The sequence below is a fragment of the Lasioglossum baleicum genome, chromosome 5, assembly GCF_051020765.1.
Source record: "Lasioglossum baleicum chromosome 5, iyLasBale1, whole genome shotgun sequence".
NCBI classification, from domain to species: Eukaryota; Metazoa; Arthropoda; class Insecta; order Hymenoptera; family Halictidae; genus Lasioglossum; species Lasioglossum baleicum.
This window is the reverse complement of record NC_134933.1, coordinates 4,741,751-4,762,417: the sequence shown is the minus strand read 5'-3', so window position 1 is coordinate 4,762,417 and position 20,667 is coordinate 4,741,751. Positions and strand designations below refer to the sequence as shown.

The 20,667-nt window shown below is 48.6% G+C and overlaps 1 protein-coding gene across 10 annotated transcripts in view; it reads left to right on the top strand.

The window, feature by feature from the left end:
* The window catches only part of LOC143208633 (latrophilin Cirl), a 427,202-nt gene that overhangs the window by 292,200 nt on the left and 114,335 nt on the right, over positions 1–20,667 (top strand). For 6 of the 10 annotated variants that reach the window (XM_076423207.1, XM_076423208.1, XM_076423204.1 and 3 more), the window contains one exon: positions 16,108–16,161. The exons of the other annotated variants lie outside the window; for them this stretch is intronic. In XM_076423207.1, coding sequence (XP_076279322.1) covers positions 16,108–16,161 — 54 coding nt within the window. The remainder of the gene's footprint in view (positions 1–16,107; positions 16,162–20,667) is intronic. 10 annotated transcript variants of the gene reach the window in all.

The following is a 20,667-nucleotide window of genomic DNA, read 5'->3' as shown; positions in this document are numbered from 1 at the left end:
GCTTCCGAACCGCTCTCGCTCGATACCCACTTCCGGTCTCCTCCGGCGCGAATCGTTAACATCCGATACGACTTTTCTCCTCGCCTCGACGTCGAATTACCCGGTCCGCCCGTGCAATTTCGCGCAAATCTTCCGGACCGAATGTTGTTTTACGAGCATCCTCATAAATTCAATCCCGCCGGAAAGTGGTTCGGTGCGTCGGGCAGGTCTAACTGCAGAGTGACCGATTATTTGTAGTCTTGATAATATATTTTCGCTCGTCCGTTACCTTCGTTCGGCTGCAACCCTTCGCATCAGATAATTTCCCTGAATATAGAAAACCGTGGCGGCCCAGCTTAATTTTGTGTCGAGGCTGGATGGGCGAGGGCCCCGTGCCTCCAATTAAGTGTTACCGGGTGTTGGGACTGGTTTTCGTCACTCGTTGGGCGAGCGCTCGAGAAACTCCTCTCCCTGAAGTGCTCGAGTCCTTCTGCTTGAAGAGGGCCGCGTAGTCCTTCTAAGACCACTCCGTCCAGCGTTCGAGGATGACTCGAAGCTCCTTTGTGCTGTTCTTCCGGAGCGGGGAGGATTCGCGTTCGATCGGAGAGAACAGTTAATAGAGAAAAGGGCCACGATTTTCCGGCACCTTTCTGCCAAAAGTGGTTGTGCCCTGTGAAGGGCCGAAGCCGAAAGGGACACGGCCGAAGGGGAACGAGCTCGCGCAAGGTGAAAGGGAATGGCAAACGAAAAGACGAAGCAAGGGGAATGGCGAAAGGGCTTAAATCAATAAATTTTAAAAGCCAAAGCTGCCGCCTTACTGTTATAACTCTTGGAGCGGGGTACCTTCGCCGCGCGTATATGCCATCAGAGGAGACAAAGAGACTTGCACTCGAGCAGTCAATACTGCAGGGGCCACGGTGCAAAGACCCGCGGAGGGAGCCACGGGGAACGGAGTGGGTCCCGGGCTCCACGGAACGCCACAAAAGAGATTGATGTTATTCGATTTTCGGATTCGAGATAAGTTGAGGAAGACCCCGAGGTATCCTCGTGTAGATCGTGAAATCGTTTCGTCTCCGACGCTTCTCACGGACAAGCAACGCTCTCTTCTACGACCCTGCTCGCTCTCGGTTTACTCGACTGCTCCCCGGCAATCCTCCCTTGAAGGCACTTCGAATTGTCCGAAAAGCGTTCATCGCCTTTGCACAGAACACTATAAGTCGTATCCGCAACAGACATTGGTCCAAACTAATCCCTTGCCTTGTCAAGCTGAACCTGATTTGTTACTAAACCTGTTATGTTCTCCTCGATTAAAGCTCTCTCTCTCCATTCGGTACAATCAAATGGAAAGTTAGCGAATTTTGTTTCTCATTCGGGATCGGTTACTCTGAACGCTCATTTAGCTTTGCGCAAAGAGACCGTTATCGAAACGTATGCGATTGAAATATGTATAATGTAGTACAGCTACCCGACATTCCCCACGCGAGTTCGCTGTTCATCGTTGCTATTTTTCGTCGGGCAAACGCAGTCGGGTGTGCGCTCGCCGGGTAACGTTCGCCTGCGGTTGCAAAACGTATAGTCTCATCTGCAGAATTCCGACGACCTATTTCCTGGCGTGTCTTTTACTTTGCGGTCGTAGGCCGGGATATTCGCGGTAATATACTGTAACGAGCAGCGTGTTTACTACGGCTGAGAGATTTCAGTTTTGCGACTTTTTAATGGCTGGTAACACGTGTACCCGTTGTAAAGATCGTAATAGTTCATTAACATAGGATTTATTGTGCTTATTCCGGGAATCACGCCGGCGCGCGGATCATGCGGATGCTGCAGCGAATTACTTGGATGTATAGTATACTCGAAGGTATTCCCGTTCGTGAATATCGCTCCTCCGTCGTTGCGAAAAACCTTCTTCGCCGAGATATTATGGAAGCGGCGAGTCCGCGGCTCCATTAACTCGAAACAACTCTTATTAATTACCAACCGGTACCGTTTTTCCCGAGGTTCTTGCAATCTTGAACGACTTTGCGGCAAATTCTGTAAAATTACTTGCAACACGGCCACCGAGGCGGCTCCCGCGGCATTAAGTGAAATTGGATGCATCGAGGATCGCTTTTGTTCGACGGGCAATTCACGAAATCACTTCTGAACGTTACCGGTCGCGGCAAAAAATATCAAATTGTACGGGACGAACGGTTTCGTGCTCGAAAACGATACCCGAGCGCGTCCTTCGGTTCGCGGAGAAACAATTATGTACACGGATGATAGTAATTTTCGCACCGGCGTTACTTAATTATCCGCACGATTTTCGTATCCACAAGGACACCAGAAACGTTCAGCCTTTCCCCGGAGCTGTGTTGCTCCACCGTACAGTAACGAGAGCAGAATAACGTCTGCGCGAGTTCACGACACAAATTCGAAAATATTAGTTCGCCCCGGGGGAAAACGAGCGAATCTCTACGTTCTTTCCTCCTCCCCCCGCCCTCCTCCTCTCCCACTGTCCTGGTCCAGGCGTATTTCACTCGCGTCGAGCTATTCGTAATTAGAAGCCCATTCAGAACTACGCGGATCCACTCTACGTTGATGGATACCGACCATATCTCATGACCGACTGTGCTCCGGTGCCTTCCATCTCTCCAAGTGCGCTCCGAGTGCGCTAAAAGCGAAGATCTGGTCCCCGCTGATTTCTCATTGTGCCCGGGAAGCCTGGAGGAGGTCCGATTAACCTATCATCGGGACGTTTTCTTTCGCCTCTCCCGCGAATCAATGGGAAACCACTTCTCGATCCGTGAGAAATCTGTCCTCTCCGCAGGACGACCATCGTGAAACGATCGACAAAAATGATTACTGACATATTTCAATTGTCGCGTGCTACAATAATTGCGGTTGTGCGTTCCGAGGGGCGATCGATCGATCCCCGGAGCTCTCGAGAACGATTCAATCCCGCACGCAGCTCACGGAAATTCATAATTACGGTTAGACAATAAAAGAGACCGCGTGGCGCTGCGGGGGCAAGGGAACGGGAGAGGGCCAGCGGAATGCGTTTAATAAACGTTGATCGCAGAAAATTGGCAAGGGGCCCAAACTCGAAACGGCCTCACGAGCGCCGCATGCTACGTGAGTCACTTTCACGCCCCCGGGGGAATTACCGCTCCCAATTAATTCGCTATTCGAAGGAATGTCCCATTAAGGCGTTTATTAATCCTGTCTTATTTCTATTAACACCATTGACCTTCGGCACGAGAACGTACCGCGCGTCCCGGTCCCTGAGAAACCCGGCATGCGAATGTCTCGCCGCTGAAAAATTACGAGAGCCCGAGGGGCCGGTTTAATCGCCTCAAATTACTGTAATATCGCGCGCCGCGAAATTACAGATGCGTCGCCGGGAATAATCGACCGTATGGAAAACGCGTTCGCTTCCGTTGTCGCGCGGTTCCTTTTTCGCCGACGCGAACACACTCGCCGCGTCGGGCTCGCCGGTACATCTTGCTAGTCGTTTCTCCCCTTTAAAACATTCACGCACTCACCGCCCAGGAATTCGAGAATAAGAAATAATTATTTTTGCAACGTTGAATTAACCTCTTTGCCAATACACTTGCCCAACAACTTCTTTCATCTGCGAGATATTAGACCCTCGTTCCCTCTTCACAAATAGTTGCATAATACATCGTATGCTTCGAATCGCTTAACACTTTCCCCTCGAACTACGATTTATTTTGCGGTCGGAGTGATTACTAGTCTGCGAATCATTACGCAGAGTAGACTGGAGTCATATGATACATTGATATTCTTAAATTCTTTCAGCCTTTTTACTGTTTTAAATTTTATCTACACATTTTTGTCGTCGACAATTGCTTGGAAAGAATAGAAAATCAAAAGAGTCTAACTCGAAATTATAGTGCAAGAAGTTCGAACAACAAAATGTGACTAATTTACAATTTCGCAATTTAAAGAAACCCAGACGTGTCAGAGTACCTAAAAACAGATAAAGGGTGAGGTTTCTTTCGCGGGGGTGTACGGACGTTAAGCAGACTTTCTTAGTAATTCCTCCGGACGAGAGCGAGCAAAACGGCGTAAAAAGCGGCATCGTTTTTGCGTGACTTTTATGAGATGCAAATGCAGGATGATCCGCAGTCCGGTGGCCGCTCGCGCCGTCGTTCGTCGCGCGTTCCTTCGACTGCCATTAATTATCGGCAGTCACCGCCCTCGTGTTTGAAAATCCACCCCGACGAGGCAAAAATCGTGCCGTATTTCACCCGTTTTTTTCACCGGACAAGACATCCACCCACCTCGGGGGAGAGAGAGTGAACGAAACAGAAACGCGAAAGCAAGAAACTCCGGCGGGCAAGCGGTGACGGCGTGACTTTCTCGTGGTGCAACCACCCCTCCGCCCCCCCTAACTCCGTTATTCATGCTCGTACCCACCCCCCATTCTTCCGTTCGCGGATCATATATTTTTCATCTGGCGTTTCCATCGCTTTCGCAACGCCCTCAGATATCGTCGTTAAATAATCAGCCGAGCGATCTGCGGAGCGCTCCTTTCTCGCTCGCCTTCGCCTGTCCGCCCGGTATTCTTTCTTTTACTAGGCCAGCTTTCCTCTTCCCTTAACCCATCCGCCGCTTCTGCTTTCCGATTTATCTTCCTCTTAACCGGCAAGGCAATTCGTCTTTTTCTCCCTCGTTCTCCGTCCTTGTTCCGCTTGCAATCATACGCCGAATACTTCTCCGCTCGCGTTTCGCTTTAGTAGCGAGTGCTATTTGCCCCAAGGAGCAATGTGAATTGCCCCATGGGCTAGTTTCATTGTACAGTGAGTGATCGCTGTACAGAATATTGTTTAAATATTAATACCACTTGTAGATCTTGTCGAGATTACATTGGAACAACCAAGTTTTAAACGATTTTGTAATTTCAACATTACTCATTATGCTGTTATAATATTGTGTATATTTTTCGTACTGCGACTTCAATTATTCGTTCACCCACACTGCGGCTAATGAGAGAAATAGAATATTATAATATTTTTCTGTGTGAAGAAGAGACGTGGCTTCGTTGTGCTCCATCGGGACATCCGAGTCCATATTATGCTCGTCTTTGTCGATTTTGATCTCCTCCTTGCTATAGCTCGTGCTTCAACGACGGCCAGCGCTCGGCGATTCAACGACCACAGTGAACTCCGCATGATAATTCTTTCTGTCGACACAGGCCGCGTATCGAGCTGAACATGACGCGTGTACGCGCGCGAGAGGCGTGTACACGGTGTCGACATGCCCGATCCTGTGGCGCAAATCGGCAGGTGGGTGGATAAGTGGCAGGGCTACGCGGACGAAGGAGTCTAGCATCGCGTCTACAGGGTGGTCCTTGGAAGTATCGTAAAATAGAAACTCCTTTGGCGATTTTCTGTTTTTTATATTTACTAAAGCGATCGTCCTGCAGAATCATCAGAATGGTCTCGTTAAACGATTTCCCGTTGATGAAGTTGATCTTCGTGGTAAAGGTCCCCGATCGATCCAGTTTTATGAAATACTTGTCGGATATTGCGTCCTCGCGGGCGCGAAATTCCCAGCTTTGGTACGCCTCGCCGGCGGAATACCGATTTTGATCGAATTCGTATATTCGCACGGGATTCGGTACAATTTCGAAGTGGGTACGTAACACACGTGCCCCGTGGAAAGCCCAAAGCGACTGAATTTCGTTAATGACAAATACGTCCGTGCGTAACGATGGCTCGCGGAATAATTTCATGCTGCTTTGTGCCCGATAAAAATCGACGTTTCGCTTAATTAATACGAGCTCCCGTGGCCGAGAGCGCGCGCGCGCGCATACACCAGAGTGAGAGAGGGAGAGAGAGCGCGCATACAAACGTTTTATTGATTGATTACTACGTCGCGGCGGCGGCGACGGTTTAAAAGAGGAAAATATTTATCGTACAATTAATTAACGCTGTTTTCGAAGCGACGTCCGGTCGCGTGCGTTTTACAAGTTTAACCGGGACTCGCGCGACAACGCGTACGCCGCATTGGATTCCTCGGGTTACATTTACGTTCGTTACACATCATTATCCGACCGGACCAGGCACTTCTGCCTACTGCATTAATCATTATCGGAATAGTCATGAGTACACAGGTATCGATTGCGCTTCTCTTTGACAGCGATAGGAATATTTGGGGCGTGCAAATGTTGGTTATGCACGCAACATTGCTCACAATTTGATCGCGCTCTGTTCGATCAACAGGCACGACATCTTCCGTTTATCTGTGCACGTGACCGTAATACGAAATCGATCAAGATGCGCCCGGCAGTGGTTCCATTAATCGGGGACGCAATAATTTCAAGAACAATGCTTCCGGTGATTGCTATCTCCTTCGAAATACCGTCACTTATTAAAGACATGTACCAAGGGATTTCTAAAATAAAAAAGTTTAAGCTGTAATCGTGCGAGAACGCTAACCCTTAGCAGTCGAGGGGCGACTCAGAGTCGCCACTAAAAATTGCTGTACCATTATTCACGATATTGTTTGCATTGTTAATAGTATTTTATCAATTTCATATCCATAAAACGAAAAAAGTCATATAGAATGGAATTATTCTAGGTCGGAAGAAATGTATAATTTTCAAGTTAAAATATTGTAGCTCCGATTGTAGTTCACCATTGTGAACATTAATGTCCTGCAAATCGGACAGATCGTTTCCGTGTTATCCAAAGGGGAACACAATTTCTCCGAATATTTCCGTCAATACGTGACGTTAATTTTTCTGTCGTCCAACGAAGGGCCGACGCGATTCGCCCCCCGATATCATTTTTCTCGCCGCATAAACGGCCCGATAATCCCTTTGAGAGGCGCGCACGGGGCGTGCACATATCCCTTCCACCGTGCGGCTGACAATTCCGTCATTGTTTGTCATCGATCTCCGCTTCAAAGCGTAATTTCCCGATTACATTATCATACGCGCGGCACGACAGTACCTCGCGACCGTTCTGACCCCGGTGTTTCGCGAGCGAACGCTCCCCCTCCCCCCGCAAGCTGCGAAACGCTTATCTCCGACGAGAAAGCATAACGCAGTGAAAACAAGACCGATTACGCGGCACGGGGAGCACATTACGCTAAGCGATTCGCTGATTCCGTCCGATCGAGGGACAATTTCGAACGGTGTTTGCCGGCCACCCTGTACACAGACCGGCCGGCCGATAGTTGCACTGGTATGCACTTAGGCTACAATACGCCCGGGTACATTGTGTCTCTCGCGTAAGCGTTAATACCAGCACAAGAGCGGCGACGGTGGTAGCAGGGGGCGGGGTGTGGTGAACAACGCCACAAAGAGGAAGATCCAGAGAGACAGAGAGAGACCGAGAGAGAGAGAGCGGGAGAGACAGAAGGACCAAGGAGCATGCCAGAACCAAAGAGAAGGTAATAGCAGATAGGATAGGAGAGAGACCGAGAAGAGAGAGAGTGAGAGAGAGAGAGACCTAATCCGAGCTCGATACATCTCCGTTGCTTGCGGAGGATCGCAATGCCGCGACATTGTTCCCGTTTGCGGCGGCTGCGTCGAACGTGTCGTGGCTACGAGAACGTTCTGGCTTCCATACGTGCGCCACAACTGATGCAATTGATCCCGCAACAGATCACGCCGATACTTTTACGGTACGCTATTCTTTCTCATAACCGGCTAACGAGACCGGGCCGCATCGGTCCATGTTAACACCGCCGCGTTACGAAATAGCATCAACGCATAATGCTTGGTGATACGAGTCCCTGCGATGATCTTCAGGGTCTGCGCAGTAAGAAACGGACACAAAGGAGAGCTAGATTAACACGTTGATTGCCGGTCACAGGTGACCGGCGCTATTAACCTCTTGCGCTGTAACATCGAGTCGGACTCGTGATAAACATTCCGAACACGATCTACTAAATACGTATGTTATTAACAGGTTTTATGTATTTTGCTTTTTCTTAAGCCTACCCAGACCTCTAAGTGGGGTTTATACAGTTGGACGTAATTTATTATACCATTTGCAAATCGTACTGCAAGAGGTTTAAGCAGTTTGTTGGAAGACATATAACCTAGCTACCGCACACACGATTTCGTTTAGCCCGATATACGTCAGACTCCCACGATCGTCCGGAGCCGCGGATCGGAGCTGAGGATCGTTTTCAAAAAATCTGTGATTCGTGATTCCGAGGGGCCTGGGGAAGGAGGACGTGGGAACAATGCGGCTGAACGGTACATTGTAGCCGAACCGGCAGAAGTAATCGCGACTACTGTCTCCGTGGGGAGCAAAGCGTGGGCGTAACGAGTCGGAGACGTTCCACGAGGGTAGCATCCTCCGTTTGACTTCGAACCAGCTCCGACGGTGACTTCAATCCCTTACCGACTGTCTCGAGTATCGCGGGACGATGCTCTGCATAACGTCGTGGACCACGTTGCATTAGCTGCAACGCGTTCAGACGCGGGTTGGCAGCTCTGGACGCTTTCGCTTCAGCTTTCGTCAGCTCCTCCTGTGAAGTATCTGAAGCTTGGCACGAGATACAGAAAGTCGAGAATAAAAATCGACGTGTCTGCACGTGAAGGGAGGGGGAATGGCGGGGATACCGGTGCGGTGAATACGGTAAAAGAGGATTGAAGGGGACAGCGGGCGATGATAGTGGGGGTAAAGGGGCCAGGGTGTTGCGGGGGTGGCCAGCGGTGCGTTGGATTTGCGGCAGAGAGCTTCGACGAGGCTCTTTCTTTCCATTATGATCGGGGTGGAGGAAAGGCCGCACCGCGCCTGGTGAAAAGTGTTTTAAAGGGAAACGTCGAAGCGGCTGGATCGGCCGCGTTTCACACACGCTTTTTATATCCACGAGGTTTTTATGGTTTTAATGATGCACTCGTGCGCCGTCGGGACTTAAACTGCTTTTAAATTCCGTGCGAACGGCGAATCTCTTCCTTCTCCCGCGGGGCCCTAGCGCGTCCTTCTTTATTGTTCGGGGTAACCGCTCGGCCGGAAACAGATGGAATTGTTTATGACTTTCAACGATCGAATCGCTACCCCCGGCTCCTGGAAACGCCGATACGAATCCCCGAATCCGCTAAAATGGCCAATGGCCTCCGACGATTTCATGCGAGATCCTCGCTCTCCTGCTTCGTAGCGGGCCGCGCGGTTCATCAATCATCCGGCGTTACTGTATTAGTGCGCGCGCCCAGGAATTACAACATCCGAACACAAGTTTGATATAATGCCGAGTGATTTCGCGGGATAAGTGGGCCTCCATTGTAGGGAAAGGAAACGATAGGCGATTAAGGAGAAGCTCGGAAACGGGAGGGTCGATCGAACACAATGTACTCGCTATCAGTGCGTGGGTCTAAGGCACTGGTATTCAATTATGCAACGAACATCATCCTCGTTCTGTGGTTGGCCGCGCTCCATTTCACTTTCGAGGGGCTGGCGACGCACCCTCTCGCCGGTACCAGGGGTGGAATCACCGGCGGAGGCCATCCGCTACTGTTTCTGCAGATCCTTGGGCTCGCGTCGAACCGCGTTCCGTTCTATTATTCGGGATTACGTGGCTTTCAGAAAAAAGGAAAGACGCCGGCCGGGGAGCAGAAGTTATATAACCGGGGAATTATGCAAATCCCGGCTATTATTATTTAAAAACCGAGACATTAGTGGTCGTTAAGAGAGCCCACGAAGCTTCGGTGGAAATCATTTAAAAAACAATCTCGCTGTGCCAGAATACTTAATGCGCCGTGTAACAATCTTCTTTATTTCGCGAATATTATAGCTTGGCGAACGAAATTCGTCGGGGACTTCCGGTAAGCTATTTTAGCGCGTCGTCTCTCCTTTTTCGCTCGAGACGGAAGGGTGCTTCTTCCCTAAAAATGTTTACGGACGTCACGGGTACGACTTCGCTCCTATACATAATGCATTCGGCATATAAGAACGTCTCACGTGTTCCTTTGGAGTGTAACAGGATTTAGAGCGGTAAAGAGATGAGGACACGCGGATAGCGGAAAGGGGACGAGAACCGATATATCGAACCGCGAATTATTCATGCTGACACACGAATCACCGTGGGCCTAGTTCTTTCGGAGCGGAAAACGGGATCAAAGATGTCCCGGCTGCATGTGAATTCGATTAACCCTATTTCGAGACGGCGCGGCGGGGCAGCATCAGCCCCGATCTTATCCGCCTCGCTGTCTCGTCCGCGAGATGCGCTCTCGTGGTTTTCCGAGCCGTTTGCGCGGTCTTTGAAGCGGCTTCAACGTTGGCAAATCGTCCGGAATGTGTCAGGAAGATACCCTCTCGTAGAATTAGCGCTCGTTTCGCTCTCCCCGCGGCATTTGTTTCCGACACAGTAATTTCTCCGACCGTCAACCCTTCGGATCTCCCCTCGATCCACGATTACCTCGTCATTAATCGCCGAAATCGACTCCTCGATATTTTCGAGCTTGATTAAACAGTCCCATAGAATTTCAAAATTCCTCCTCGAAAAGGGATTTAAGAGTTCCCCGGTAAAATGAACGTCAGAACCGCGGCGTGCCGGTCTTTAACCCAAAAACGTCCGGCGCATTACAGGCCGATAATCGAAAATCAATAAGGACGATAAAAAGCATAAGGAAACCGGAGATAGCGTGCGCGAGAGAGAAGCTCCTTGCATAATAAATCTCTCCTACGAACCCCACGGGATCGTGCTAGTAAACTTCGGCCTCGATACTTCGTTCGGAAAGTCTCGCGCGAAAATCAATTGATTCGATCGCGATCGTATCGTCCGCACGAATAATGACGGCCGCACGTCATCCCGCGATAACCGCTGTCCTGATGCAACCTTGTTAGTTAGGAAAGGTAAACACGGTGCTCCCGTTCAACCCGATCCGAGCTGAGTGTGCCACTTTAGGATCTGGCAACGATCTGCAAGGTCCTCTACAGGGTGTCCCAAAATTTGTTGTACTTCCTCGAAAAGCGTGATTCCCGGGGTCACTCGAAACAAGTTTTCCTTTGCGAAAATATACTCCGCTGCTTCGTTCAAAAGTTATTAACAAAAAACACGGACCAATGTGAGCGTGGCTACTGGAGACGAATTCCGTAACAAAACCGCGGAGAACATCAAAAGACATGAGGAATCGTCCACTTGAAGGAAAGACAACAATTTTAGGGTACCCTGTATTTGCCAATTGGAAGCCGGAAATTGTCTTGCCCGAGGCATTCCGAAAAGGCCGAGGCAACAGTGAGCGAGACTGCAGCAATCGCGATCTTAGATGGCGCAGGTACCAGGCATACTTAATACGAGCGGCAGTGAATGCATACAGGCATTCGATTTGGCTAATGAATAGGATGGTCGGGGGTTGAAGCACGCAGAACCGCGGCCTAGTTATTCGTTCGGTGATTCGAGGAGCGGTTTAATTGCCGATACTCGATCCCATACGGTTGCTTAATCGAACGTCTTCCTTGCAATCGGGGAATTATTCGAATCGATCACGGAGCAGGTCGACTGTTCCCGTTGGCGAATCATGCGATATGCCTTTGAGGATCAGGCCGGATGGACCTCGAGGAGAGTATCCTCGAAACGCACGTGCGCGCACCACCCCGGCTATACGTATAGCGTGCCTTCGCCTTCCACCGCGTCTCGGCGGGCGTGTGCATATATCGCGGGCGCGTCGGAGGCTTTCAGCATGAATATGTCGCTATCTCGGCGCCAGTGGACAGGTATACAGGCGGGGTACATAAACGTGGCCGAGCAATAATCCGTTTCATCTTGCGGTCAAACGAGCGGTCGCCGCGCGCGGTATAATACGAAAGCACGATCCTCCAGCTGCATGTAGATTTTGTTCGCATACCTTCCGCGAATACGCCGCGCCGGCCCGGATATCCCTCGATACTATGCGCCGATCGATCCCTCCTTCTCTTCCTCTTCCTTCTCCCTCATTCTCCCTCCCGCTTTTTCCACGTGGCGCAAACACTCCGCCTGCACTCCGTAATCGTGATTCAATGCATTCCGAGGGCACTCGTTCTCGATGTGTAGTTAGTTTTTGCGATTATCGAGCGGGTGGCCACCGGAAGCGAACTCGCCGTAGCTTCTTTACGGTCGTCCCACAACCGACGAGAATCTCTCGTTACATGTCAGCCCAGTCTGAGCAATCCTAATAAACTCCGATGCATTGAGTCAGTCATAAGTAGATTCGATGCGTTTATGACAAAAATGAGCATATCATTTGAAACAGTAAAAACGATCTATTAAACATAGTACGAATGAAAATAGTTTTCTATTTCACTCGAATTTGTTGCAATTCGGGTAGACAATTTTTATTTTGTCAATCAAATCAACCCTTGGATTCTTCCAGTTCCTTCCACGTCAATCATTTCCCCCTCCACCACTAGCAGCAGCAGTAGCCCGAACTCTAGCACAACATTGTACCTCTATAAAAGTGTTGCAGCCAATTCCTCAATACCGCATCCAACACTCCTGGAAATTGATAAACGGGACGCGAGATAGCGATGAGATTGTCAGCTGCGCCTCAATGAGCACGAAGGAACGGTGTAAATGATATAAATAAAATCAACCCGAGATTGCTGTGACTATTTATCATCCGGGCGAAAATGGCCCTGCCCGCCCCCGCTCGACGCCATTAATAACACGGGGAAAACTCATTTTCGTCCGGCTGAGCGCTGCGCGTTCGCGCCGAGTGTTCCACGGCGAGCGGATCTCGCGAGGCGGGAACAGCCATTTAAGAAAGAGATAGGGGAGCCTTAAAATTCCGAGCGATTTTGCTCGTATTGAATTATTGGGGATATTCCGGCAGCTAGTGTGGATGGTCTGCCAGGGAAAGTGGATAATTGATGAGATCGGCTAGTGGTGAAATAGATGGAGTTCGAAGAAAGTTGGGATTACCTCTTCTTCGGCCGTGATCGGATCTCCTACGAGATTTTCATTGCGAACGCTCAAGAAGTTCGCGTTTAATCGAGCCGATTTCAATTTTCTATTTGCCTGTTTTTATTCCCGGGGGGAGGGAGATCGGATATGGTGTCGCGGGGACACGGGACACGCGCCACTTAATATGTATTCCGACTAAGGGTCACAAATCTAGTTTTAAAGCGACTCCTGAATAAATCATGGGACGACGATCAATTCATCCTTCCGGCTCCGGTGCACCGCAAACTGCATCAATAATGGACAGTGTATAAACAGACACAGCGGGTGGATAAACCGGGGAAAAGAAACCCGTGGTCCCTTTACGCGGTGAGCAAACACACGCGCGCGGAAATTCGGTCCGCCGCGCCGCGGGGACAGAGCGTTTAGATAAATATTTTCGCTGGGAAACTTCTCGCGCGACGTTTCGAAAGCTCGGCGATCTCCTTTAAATATTACCACCGATTAAGCATGGCCGACCACCGCTGCGCTCGAGTACAACCACGCGATCGATCTTCGACGATCCCGTTGATCGTTGAGAACCGCTGCCGGATCTTGTACGCTTCTGCTATCGAGACGAAGGATCCGAACGTGATTGAAGACCGATGGGTCTCGGTCATAGGTGCTCGACGGAGGAGAAAGATTGAAACGATGCGAGCGCATAGTTCTGACCAGCAGGCTCAGACTCTCAGCAACTATTCAAAGTTTTTTTGCTGTATTCGAATACCGTTCTACGAGGAATCACTTTTATTTGCGCAATTCCTCGCCGTGCCGACTTCCTTTGCAACTACAATAATTAGAACTCCTCTGCTCTTATCAATTTTCTAGAAGAAAGGGAGAATGCAGAAATACTTTATCCTCTATGAAAACAGAGAAAATTAAACGTAAAAGTTATATGTTTAACTGAATTTATTAATAAGATTCAAATGTTTCAATTTGACGTTTTGTCATTTTTAAGAATGTTTAGTTGAATGAATGAATGTGAATAATATATTTGATCCCCTCGGGGTTACAAATTCGACTACAAAAAACTCCTTATACACTTCTCCTTAAGAATGTTTAGTTATCATTTCACAATGACGGTTCAATCGTTTTTTCCGCAGAAATTTCACGGAATGGGTTAGCCGTTCGAATGACGAATGGGCGCCACGGTGAATTAATGAACCGCGGGAACGTGCGTTTCCGCGAGCGGGCTTATTTAATTATAAATAGTTTATTTATCCGGGCGGGTCTCGAAGAGCGGTGTTGGCAGTCGGGCCCGTCGTAAATCGTCCGCTATCCGAAATTTGCATTTGCGTACTCGGGGCTCTGTCCCAAGGGCCCTAAAAGGTTGTCAGTTCGAAGGGAACACGAGATTTTCTTTCACGCGATTAGACGGCCGGTTTGCGCGTCGCGACGCAGCGTCACGCTCGCCGGCAGGAATACACGCACAAGCGTGCACGCAAATGAAGCGGAGTCGCCCACGTTCCGTGGCGAGGATTCGCTGTATCACGATACGATTTACCGGTCGCATTCTCATTCGTTCTACCCGTCCTGCCACCCTTCCTCCCTCACCTCCGCACACCCTTCGGACCAGGTTTCTCCCTTCCTGCCCCTTCTGCCACGCAGCACCTATGGCTGGGCCATCGGTCTTCAATCACGCTCGGATCTTTCGTCTCGATAGCGCGAGCATAAGCGTACGAGACCCACATGTAACTCCTTTCCCCCTCCTTTTTCTTTCTGTTTCTGGCCGCGGCAACGCGCAATCACGATCCACCGGTCAAAGCTAATAATAAACCGAATGTTTTCTCGTGTAACCGTGATACGCGAGGCCCGATCCCCATTATCTCACCGATCATCCGACGGCCCTGCGCGATTCGTCTCGGCATTAATGAAAATAACTTCCCCCGCATACCGATCGCAGCTTCCAGAGCTCCTTCAAGCCAATTTCCCAAGCTGATAATACAACCCGGTGACAAGTTATGCGAGTTCTCCACCTGGCTCGACCACCAGAAAAATTAAAAGTTAGGACGATAATTATTCAAAACTCTCTATAATTCAATAATAAAATCCCGGTCGATTTATTTTTACTCAAAAGCATAGGTAAGGACAGAAATATTTCCCCCTGGCTATAGGAAATCATGAAAAACCGTTCATACAACCTAGTTAGAACGCTAACAATACGAACTGATAGGAGATTAAGGACGTCTTATCACTGTTAATCGCGTAGAACGATAGCGCGAGGCGGCCAAGTGGACTTATACTGCTTATACGCGCTTAATATATCCGGATCCCTCAATTATTGATAGTTTCAAGGAGCTAATATCTGCGGAGTTTCAACGAGAGAGTCTTGAGGATCGTTCAGAATATTACACGCGTCTAACCAATAAGATGATCGGGTGGTTACGTCGAGCGAGCGAGAATGTTTAAGACGGATGTGCAGGAATAGAGTAACCGCGAGGATAATTGGGATTTAGAACAGGTTCATGAAACCGTGAAGATCGTCGAAGATCGACACACGTAGAACCGCGTGCTAAATAGAATAACGTAACACGAAAGCGGAAATTTTCGCAAGGCTTACCTTCATCGATAAAATAGCTCTTCGAAATTAGATGCCTCGCCCGTTAATCGATCGAGGGATCTTTTCATCAGCCAGCGATGCGCAAGGCGTGTCCCTATAAAAATATAAATAATTTTAAAATATGAAATTTATTAGAGAGAGAGAGAGAGAGAGAGAGAGAGAGAGAGAATTGTAAAATAAAGAATCTGAAATCCGTCGTTTTGACGGATTCGGTAGTTCCAGTGTCGCATTTTTTGACATTCGGTTTCCTGCTGCACGTGAGAGAGTTAGATTATGGAATGTTCAGCTGGAACTACGCGTTCCATGGGGAGGCAAAACGTCATCTGGCCAAATATTTAGGCGAACGAACAAGACACGCCTGTGCTCAGCAATCTTGAGTCCCCATCCCACAGCATAGTTCGGGGCGACGTGGCAGTGTTTGAAAATTTGTTTTCTTTGATATAGACATTTGATAGCTGCGATTGTTTATTTGAACGCTGAGTGCCGGCTGGAGCTGGCAGCGCAGTCGTGTGTTTGCAGAGGATTCTGGAAACCCCTGGAAAAGTGGGGCTTGTTTTTCCCCTGTTATGCATGCTCTGTCATCTGTATGTCTTATGAAAGTATTACAAACTATGAGACCGTTTTTGTTTCTCCGGTGCACGTGGATCTTCAGATTTACTAATTCGTTCGTTTTCTGTTTTTGATTACAGGTGAGCAGGCAAACTCAATAATTACGCTGCGGACACGAAGATCACCGGTGCATGGTAAAGTAATGATTAAGTTCGCGTAAAGGGACAGTCGAATTGAAGTAATGAAAAAGGGTCACGGTGCACTTAACGCTGTTTTCGGTTAACAAAATTTCCGCTGGCCCGGCTCCGGCCGTCGACATCAAAGGGTTTCCGAAATTCAATCTCCATAGTACAATGCAATAACTTTTTCATCGCATCTCGTTCGACTACTTGCGGGCGCGCATGCTCGTTTCAAAGGACAACACGTAACTACCTGTCCACGCGATGATTGCTTGTTGATGATTCCTCGCAGAGTCTGGATCTTATTTTATCCGGCTCGCTCGACGTAAAACGCGAAACCACGGTCGCTATAGAAATTTCGCTTGTCCTCCGTTGTTTCATATCGGGCTGGGACGGGTGATTTATACTTTTAGTTTCTGTTTTATGGTCGTCCAAGTTTGTTGCTCGCGAAAAATAAAATCTGTGATATATTGCTTAATATGGCCGCCGACGCTGAAATAATGCTATCGACATCGGAAGTCCAAATGCAACCCGCTTCCCCCGTTACGTTTAAATGATTCCGCGGTGTTCGTACACCGGTGGAACTTAAGAGTTATAGATTTTATTGATTTCTCCGCAGACACGTCTTGATTAACCTCGCAACAATGGCTCCTCGATAAATTTGTCTGCGCGAGATGATTGCTTCTGGAAACTAATAAATCCTGCTACATACGTAACGTGCTATATTTCAGTAATGTCTCCTTTAGTCTCTCCCAAATTTTAGCACGGTTAGGAGACATAAAAGAGCCTATTAGTATATTATATTTCAGTCTTTCCTAATAAAAATAAAATTTTTACTTAGGAATGCCTTTCTTTCTTCACCTACTTTAGTAATTCTTAACAACACAGTTATAATTGAATCGAGAATTATTTTAGCTAGCCAAAATTTTCGATTGCTATGCAAATATACTGCTGGTAATTGGCTATTTCATTCGACTCCAGCCTTCATGAATTCTGCTATGACAATGTAGGATCAAAGCAGTGGTATTCAATTAATAGCGGTGTTCCAGCGAAAGAACTCGGCGGCAGGGCGAGGCTATCGGTTGTATGTTGCTTCTGTTCCTGGATTTTTGAGTCCCGAGCGTAGCTAAGACTTGTTTTGCAACGGAAACCGCTTCCTCCGTTGAAATCCGTGAACGGATTGCACGGCCGTTTTGCACGTGCAGGAGAAGTATAAATGTACGTGACATGGTTGAGCGCGTTATCGACCAGTTATACTAGCTAATGCACGTATCAAGTTCTTCATCCAGCGTGCATCAACCTCGGAGCAGGCGAAGCCACGGTCACGTAGATCGTTTCGCGTTTCTTGTCGCGGCTCGCCTTGTTATGCTCGGTACCGGTTGCTCCCCGGGCTTATCGCCATCGTGAAATTGTTGCGCGGGACGACAAACATTAATACCGTGTTGATAAGCCGAACAAACGATGCCAATTAGTCGGCCGGGGCTTTTTTTTACAGGGGTCCACCGATTTCGGAGCCGAGACTCCGAGAACACCGTGTACTTCGACTATCGCGCGACACAGCTCCGATATCAGAATTTCATTCGAATAATCGATATCTACAGGTTCCCATTCTGACGTATCCTGCTTCATTCGAACGTTCCCTGAATATGTATTCCACTCGTTCAAAAGGAAATATTATCTTCATTCGCCGAATACATATTATGCGATGTTTTAATACTTTCTCATTCGCCGTTCGTTACTCTCCGCGGAAATAATGAATTCCTTCTTTGCCTCTAAATATGAGAAATTCTTTTATGAAAAATTCTTCTGCCTCTCCATTTTTCGATACGTTCATTATTATGCGCCTCGTACCTCGGAGAGAGTCCGCCTCCTAAAAAATTCAGAATGTTCAATATAACATTTCTTTGTTGGCGCATTTATAATTTCCGCGATAATGTTCGACGCCCGAGCGGCAGCTTCGCGATGACGCTGTAATTAGAACTTGCAATAAAGTGGTATAATGACGCTCTAGCGACACGGAACTCCCATTAAATATTTAATTTTGTCAGTCCAAAGAAAAATGTGTTGCGTCTCTTTGAGTTCCTCTGTGGCTCTAGGAACGTGGATGCGTTCCGGCGCGAGCAATTAAGAATGCCGCGAAATCTGAAACGTGATCACGTGGCCGGTCGGAAAGGGGCCATCTTAATTAGCAGGAGATCGAACGATGGGTATTTCGTCGACGGTCCGGTTAACAAGAAGAAATTGAAAATTAACCCGCAAACGGTCTCATTAGCCAAGCCTACGGAATAAATCGTATCTGCGGGCTGATCGGGCATGATTAGCTCGTAACATCGGTAATTACGGATCGGCCCGTGAACCGGGGGGGCCGCTTATTGTCCGGCATTATCGCAACGCCACGGTTTATTACAGATACGTTTCTCCGTATTACAGTCTGCCGACAAATTTACCGGAGCGTTTCGTATAAACGGCCGCTGCGGTAGAGGAGGCCGTGGCCGCGCACGGCCATAGTTGCCGCTATAATGCACGACGATAGCGCCGGGAAATAGTAGCGGCGTAATAGTGGACGCGGTGCCAGATTGCCGGGAAAATTAATTACGCAGCGCGCCCGTTCAGCCAGCGCAATGAGAGGAGCATCGTGCTCGTAATTGCATATTGCCGCTCGTATACACGTGCCTAAGAAGTTATTTAATTCATTAGTTCGATGAAACGCGTCCCCGCCGCGCGCGATAGAGAAAATCGTACACGGTTTTACGTACTTTCGTGAAAACCGGGTCACCCGGAGACCATTCTATTTTCGCGAGACGTACCCTGACCCGGATAATGGTTTTTCTTCAACTGTTCCCCTTTCCCGGGTCGATTTGAAAAATGCGAGCAAGTTTTCGAACCGAATTCTTCGGAAGAAATTTAATCGAACCGGTGATATACTCGATGAAACCGGTCCACCAAGAAAATTCATACAGCTGAAGAATTCGCAAAACTTTTTAACGCCCGAGCGACCGTAAAAAAGGTTCGGTTTCGCTGGGACATCCGGGATATTCATCTCGCGCGTTTTATTTCCTCGCTATTTTCTAGTTTCATCGGTTGTTCTATGCAAATCAAAATTTTATATGATTTATGATTGATTTCCGCTGCTCCGATTAGAATTTCCGTGTCTGTAATAGTTCCTTGGAGAAATGTGCACAGAAAATCTCGGTTAATACGCAAAATGTGACGGCGGCGGTATCGGTGGGATAGCCGGTGCCGTTTAGCTTCGTAAATATCTCACGGAAGGACCGAAAGCGACCGTTCTCCGAGTGGCCCTGCATCTTCCACGGCTACGAGTCCCGCGAGGTCTTCCTTTTCCTTTCTGCCGGTTCTGAACCATCATTTTCTCTTCTCCATCCGCAGCTACATGCTGATCTCTGCGAGCTCGACGTTCCCCGTCCCCGTGTACCTCGCAGTCCGCGGTCCATTCATTCACCGCCCCGCAAAACCCCGAGAGCTCACCCGGCATCCAGGTTTATATTCCCTAATGTTACCTTCGTTTTCTTGCTCCTCCTTTTTCCTCTCCTCCGTTCGTCCCTGTTTCCGCCTTCCTCCGTGCCACGCGAATAATTACGTTGCCCCCAGGTGCTGTCCATTCATCCCCGCATCTTTTCTGCGTTCGTTGCTTCCTTCCTCGCCCCCTCCCCTCTGCCACCACCCCCTGCGTGTTTCTCCCATTATTTTTCCGGTTCTTATCGCGGACCTTGCCGCGCGTCTCGACGATTGTCGCGATACGTTGCCGATTCGACCGGGTACAGTCGTCCGTGAAAAGCGAGTTTTCACGGGGAGAACCCCGCTAACAAGGAAGAACCTCGCAACCCCTTCCCTGAAAAAGGGGTTGCCCACCCCGCGGGAGTTTTCGAGGGAGATTGCGCGCACCCCGTGTATACACAACCGGGCTATTCGCCGCTGTCGCTTTTCGTGCTTTATCGGCCACTTAGACCAGGCGGCTTTACATTACGCCGCGCGCCGTCTTCTAGTATGAGAAACGGGGCGAGAGCTGCGATTGTCGCGCCACCAACGCCAACACCCTCGGCATTAGTTTCCCCCAGGCTGAAAAGTCTGAACAATGTTACTCCCTTCACGCTACGCGCTGAAAAAATCGCAAAATAATCGACGATAAATCGGCTCGAATCGATTTAGCTCCGCATTCTTAACACTTAAGTGGCGCCACGTTTAGTCAGACCATGATGCATCACACTGGGGCCATTTTAAGGCTATGTAAAAATTGGTTAGGACAGTTCTAGATGTACAATTTAGTGGACCAGTTGCTGTACTATATTAATCCAGACTCCTAAAGAAGATTTTAAATAGAACCTACTAAATATTACATCCATTTGCCTGAATATTTTTAAAGATAAATCACGAACGTCATTACGAGAATGATCAAACATTTGACACTATAGATATATTATTAGATTGGAAAGTCAGAGTGAAATGTAGAGACGCGGTAAATATAAATTGTCTTTTCGTCTGGGAAACGACGTTAATCGTCGG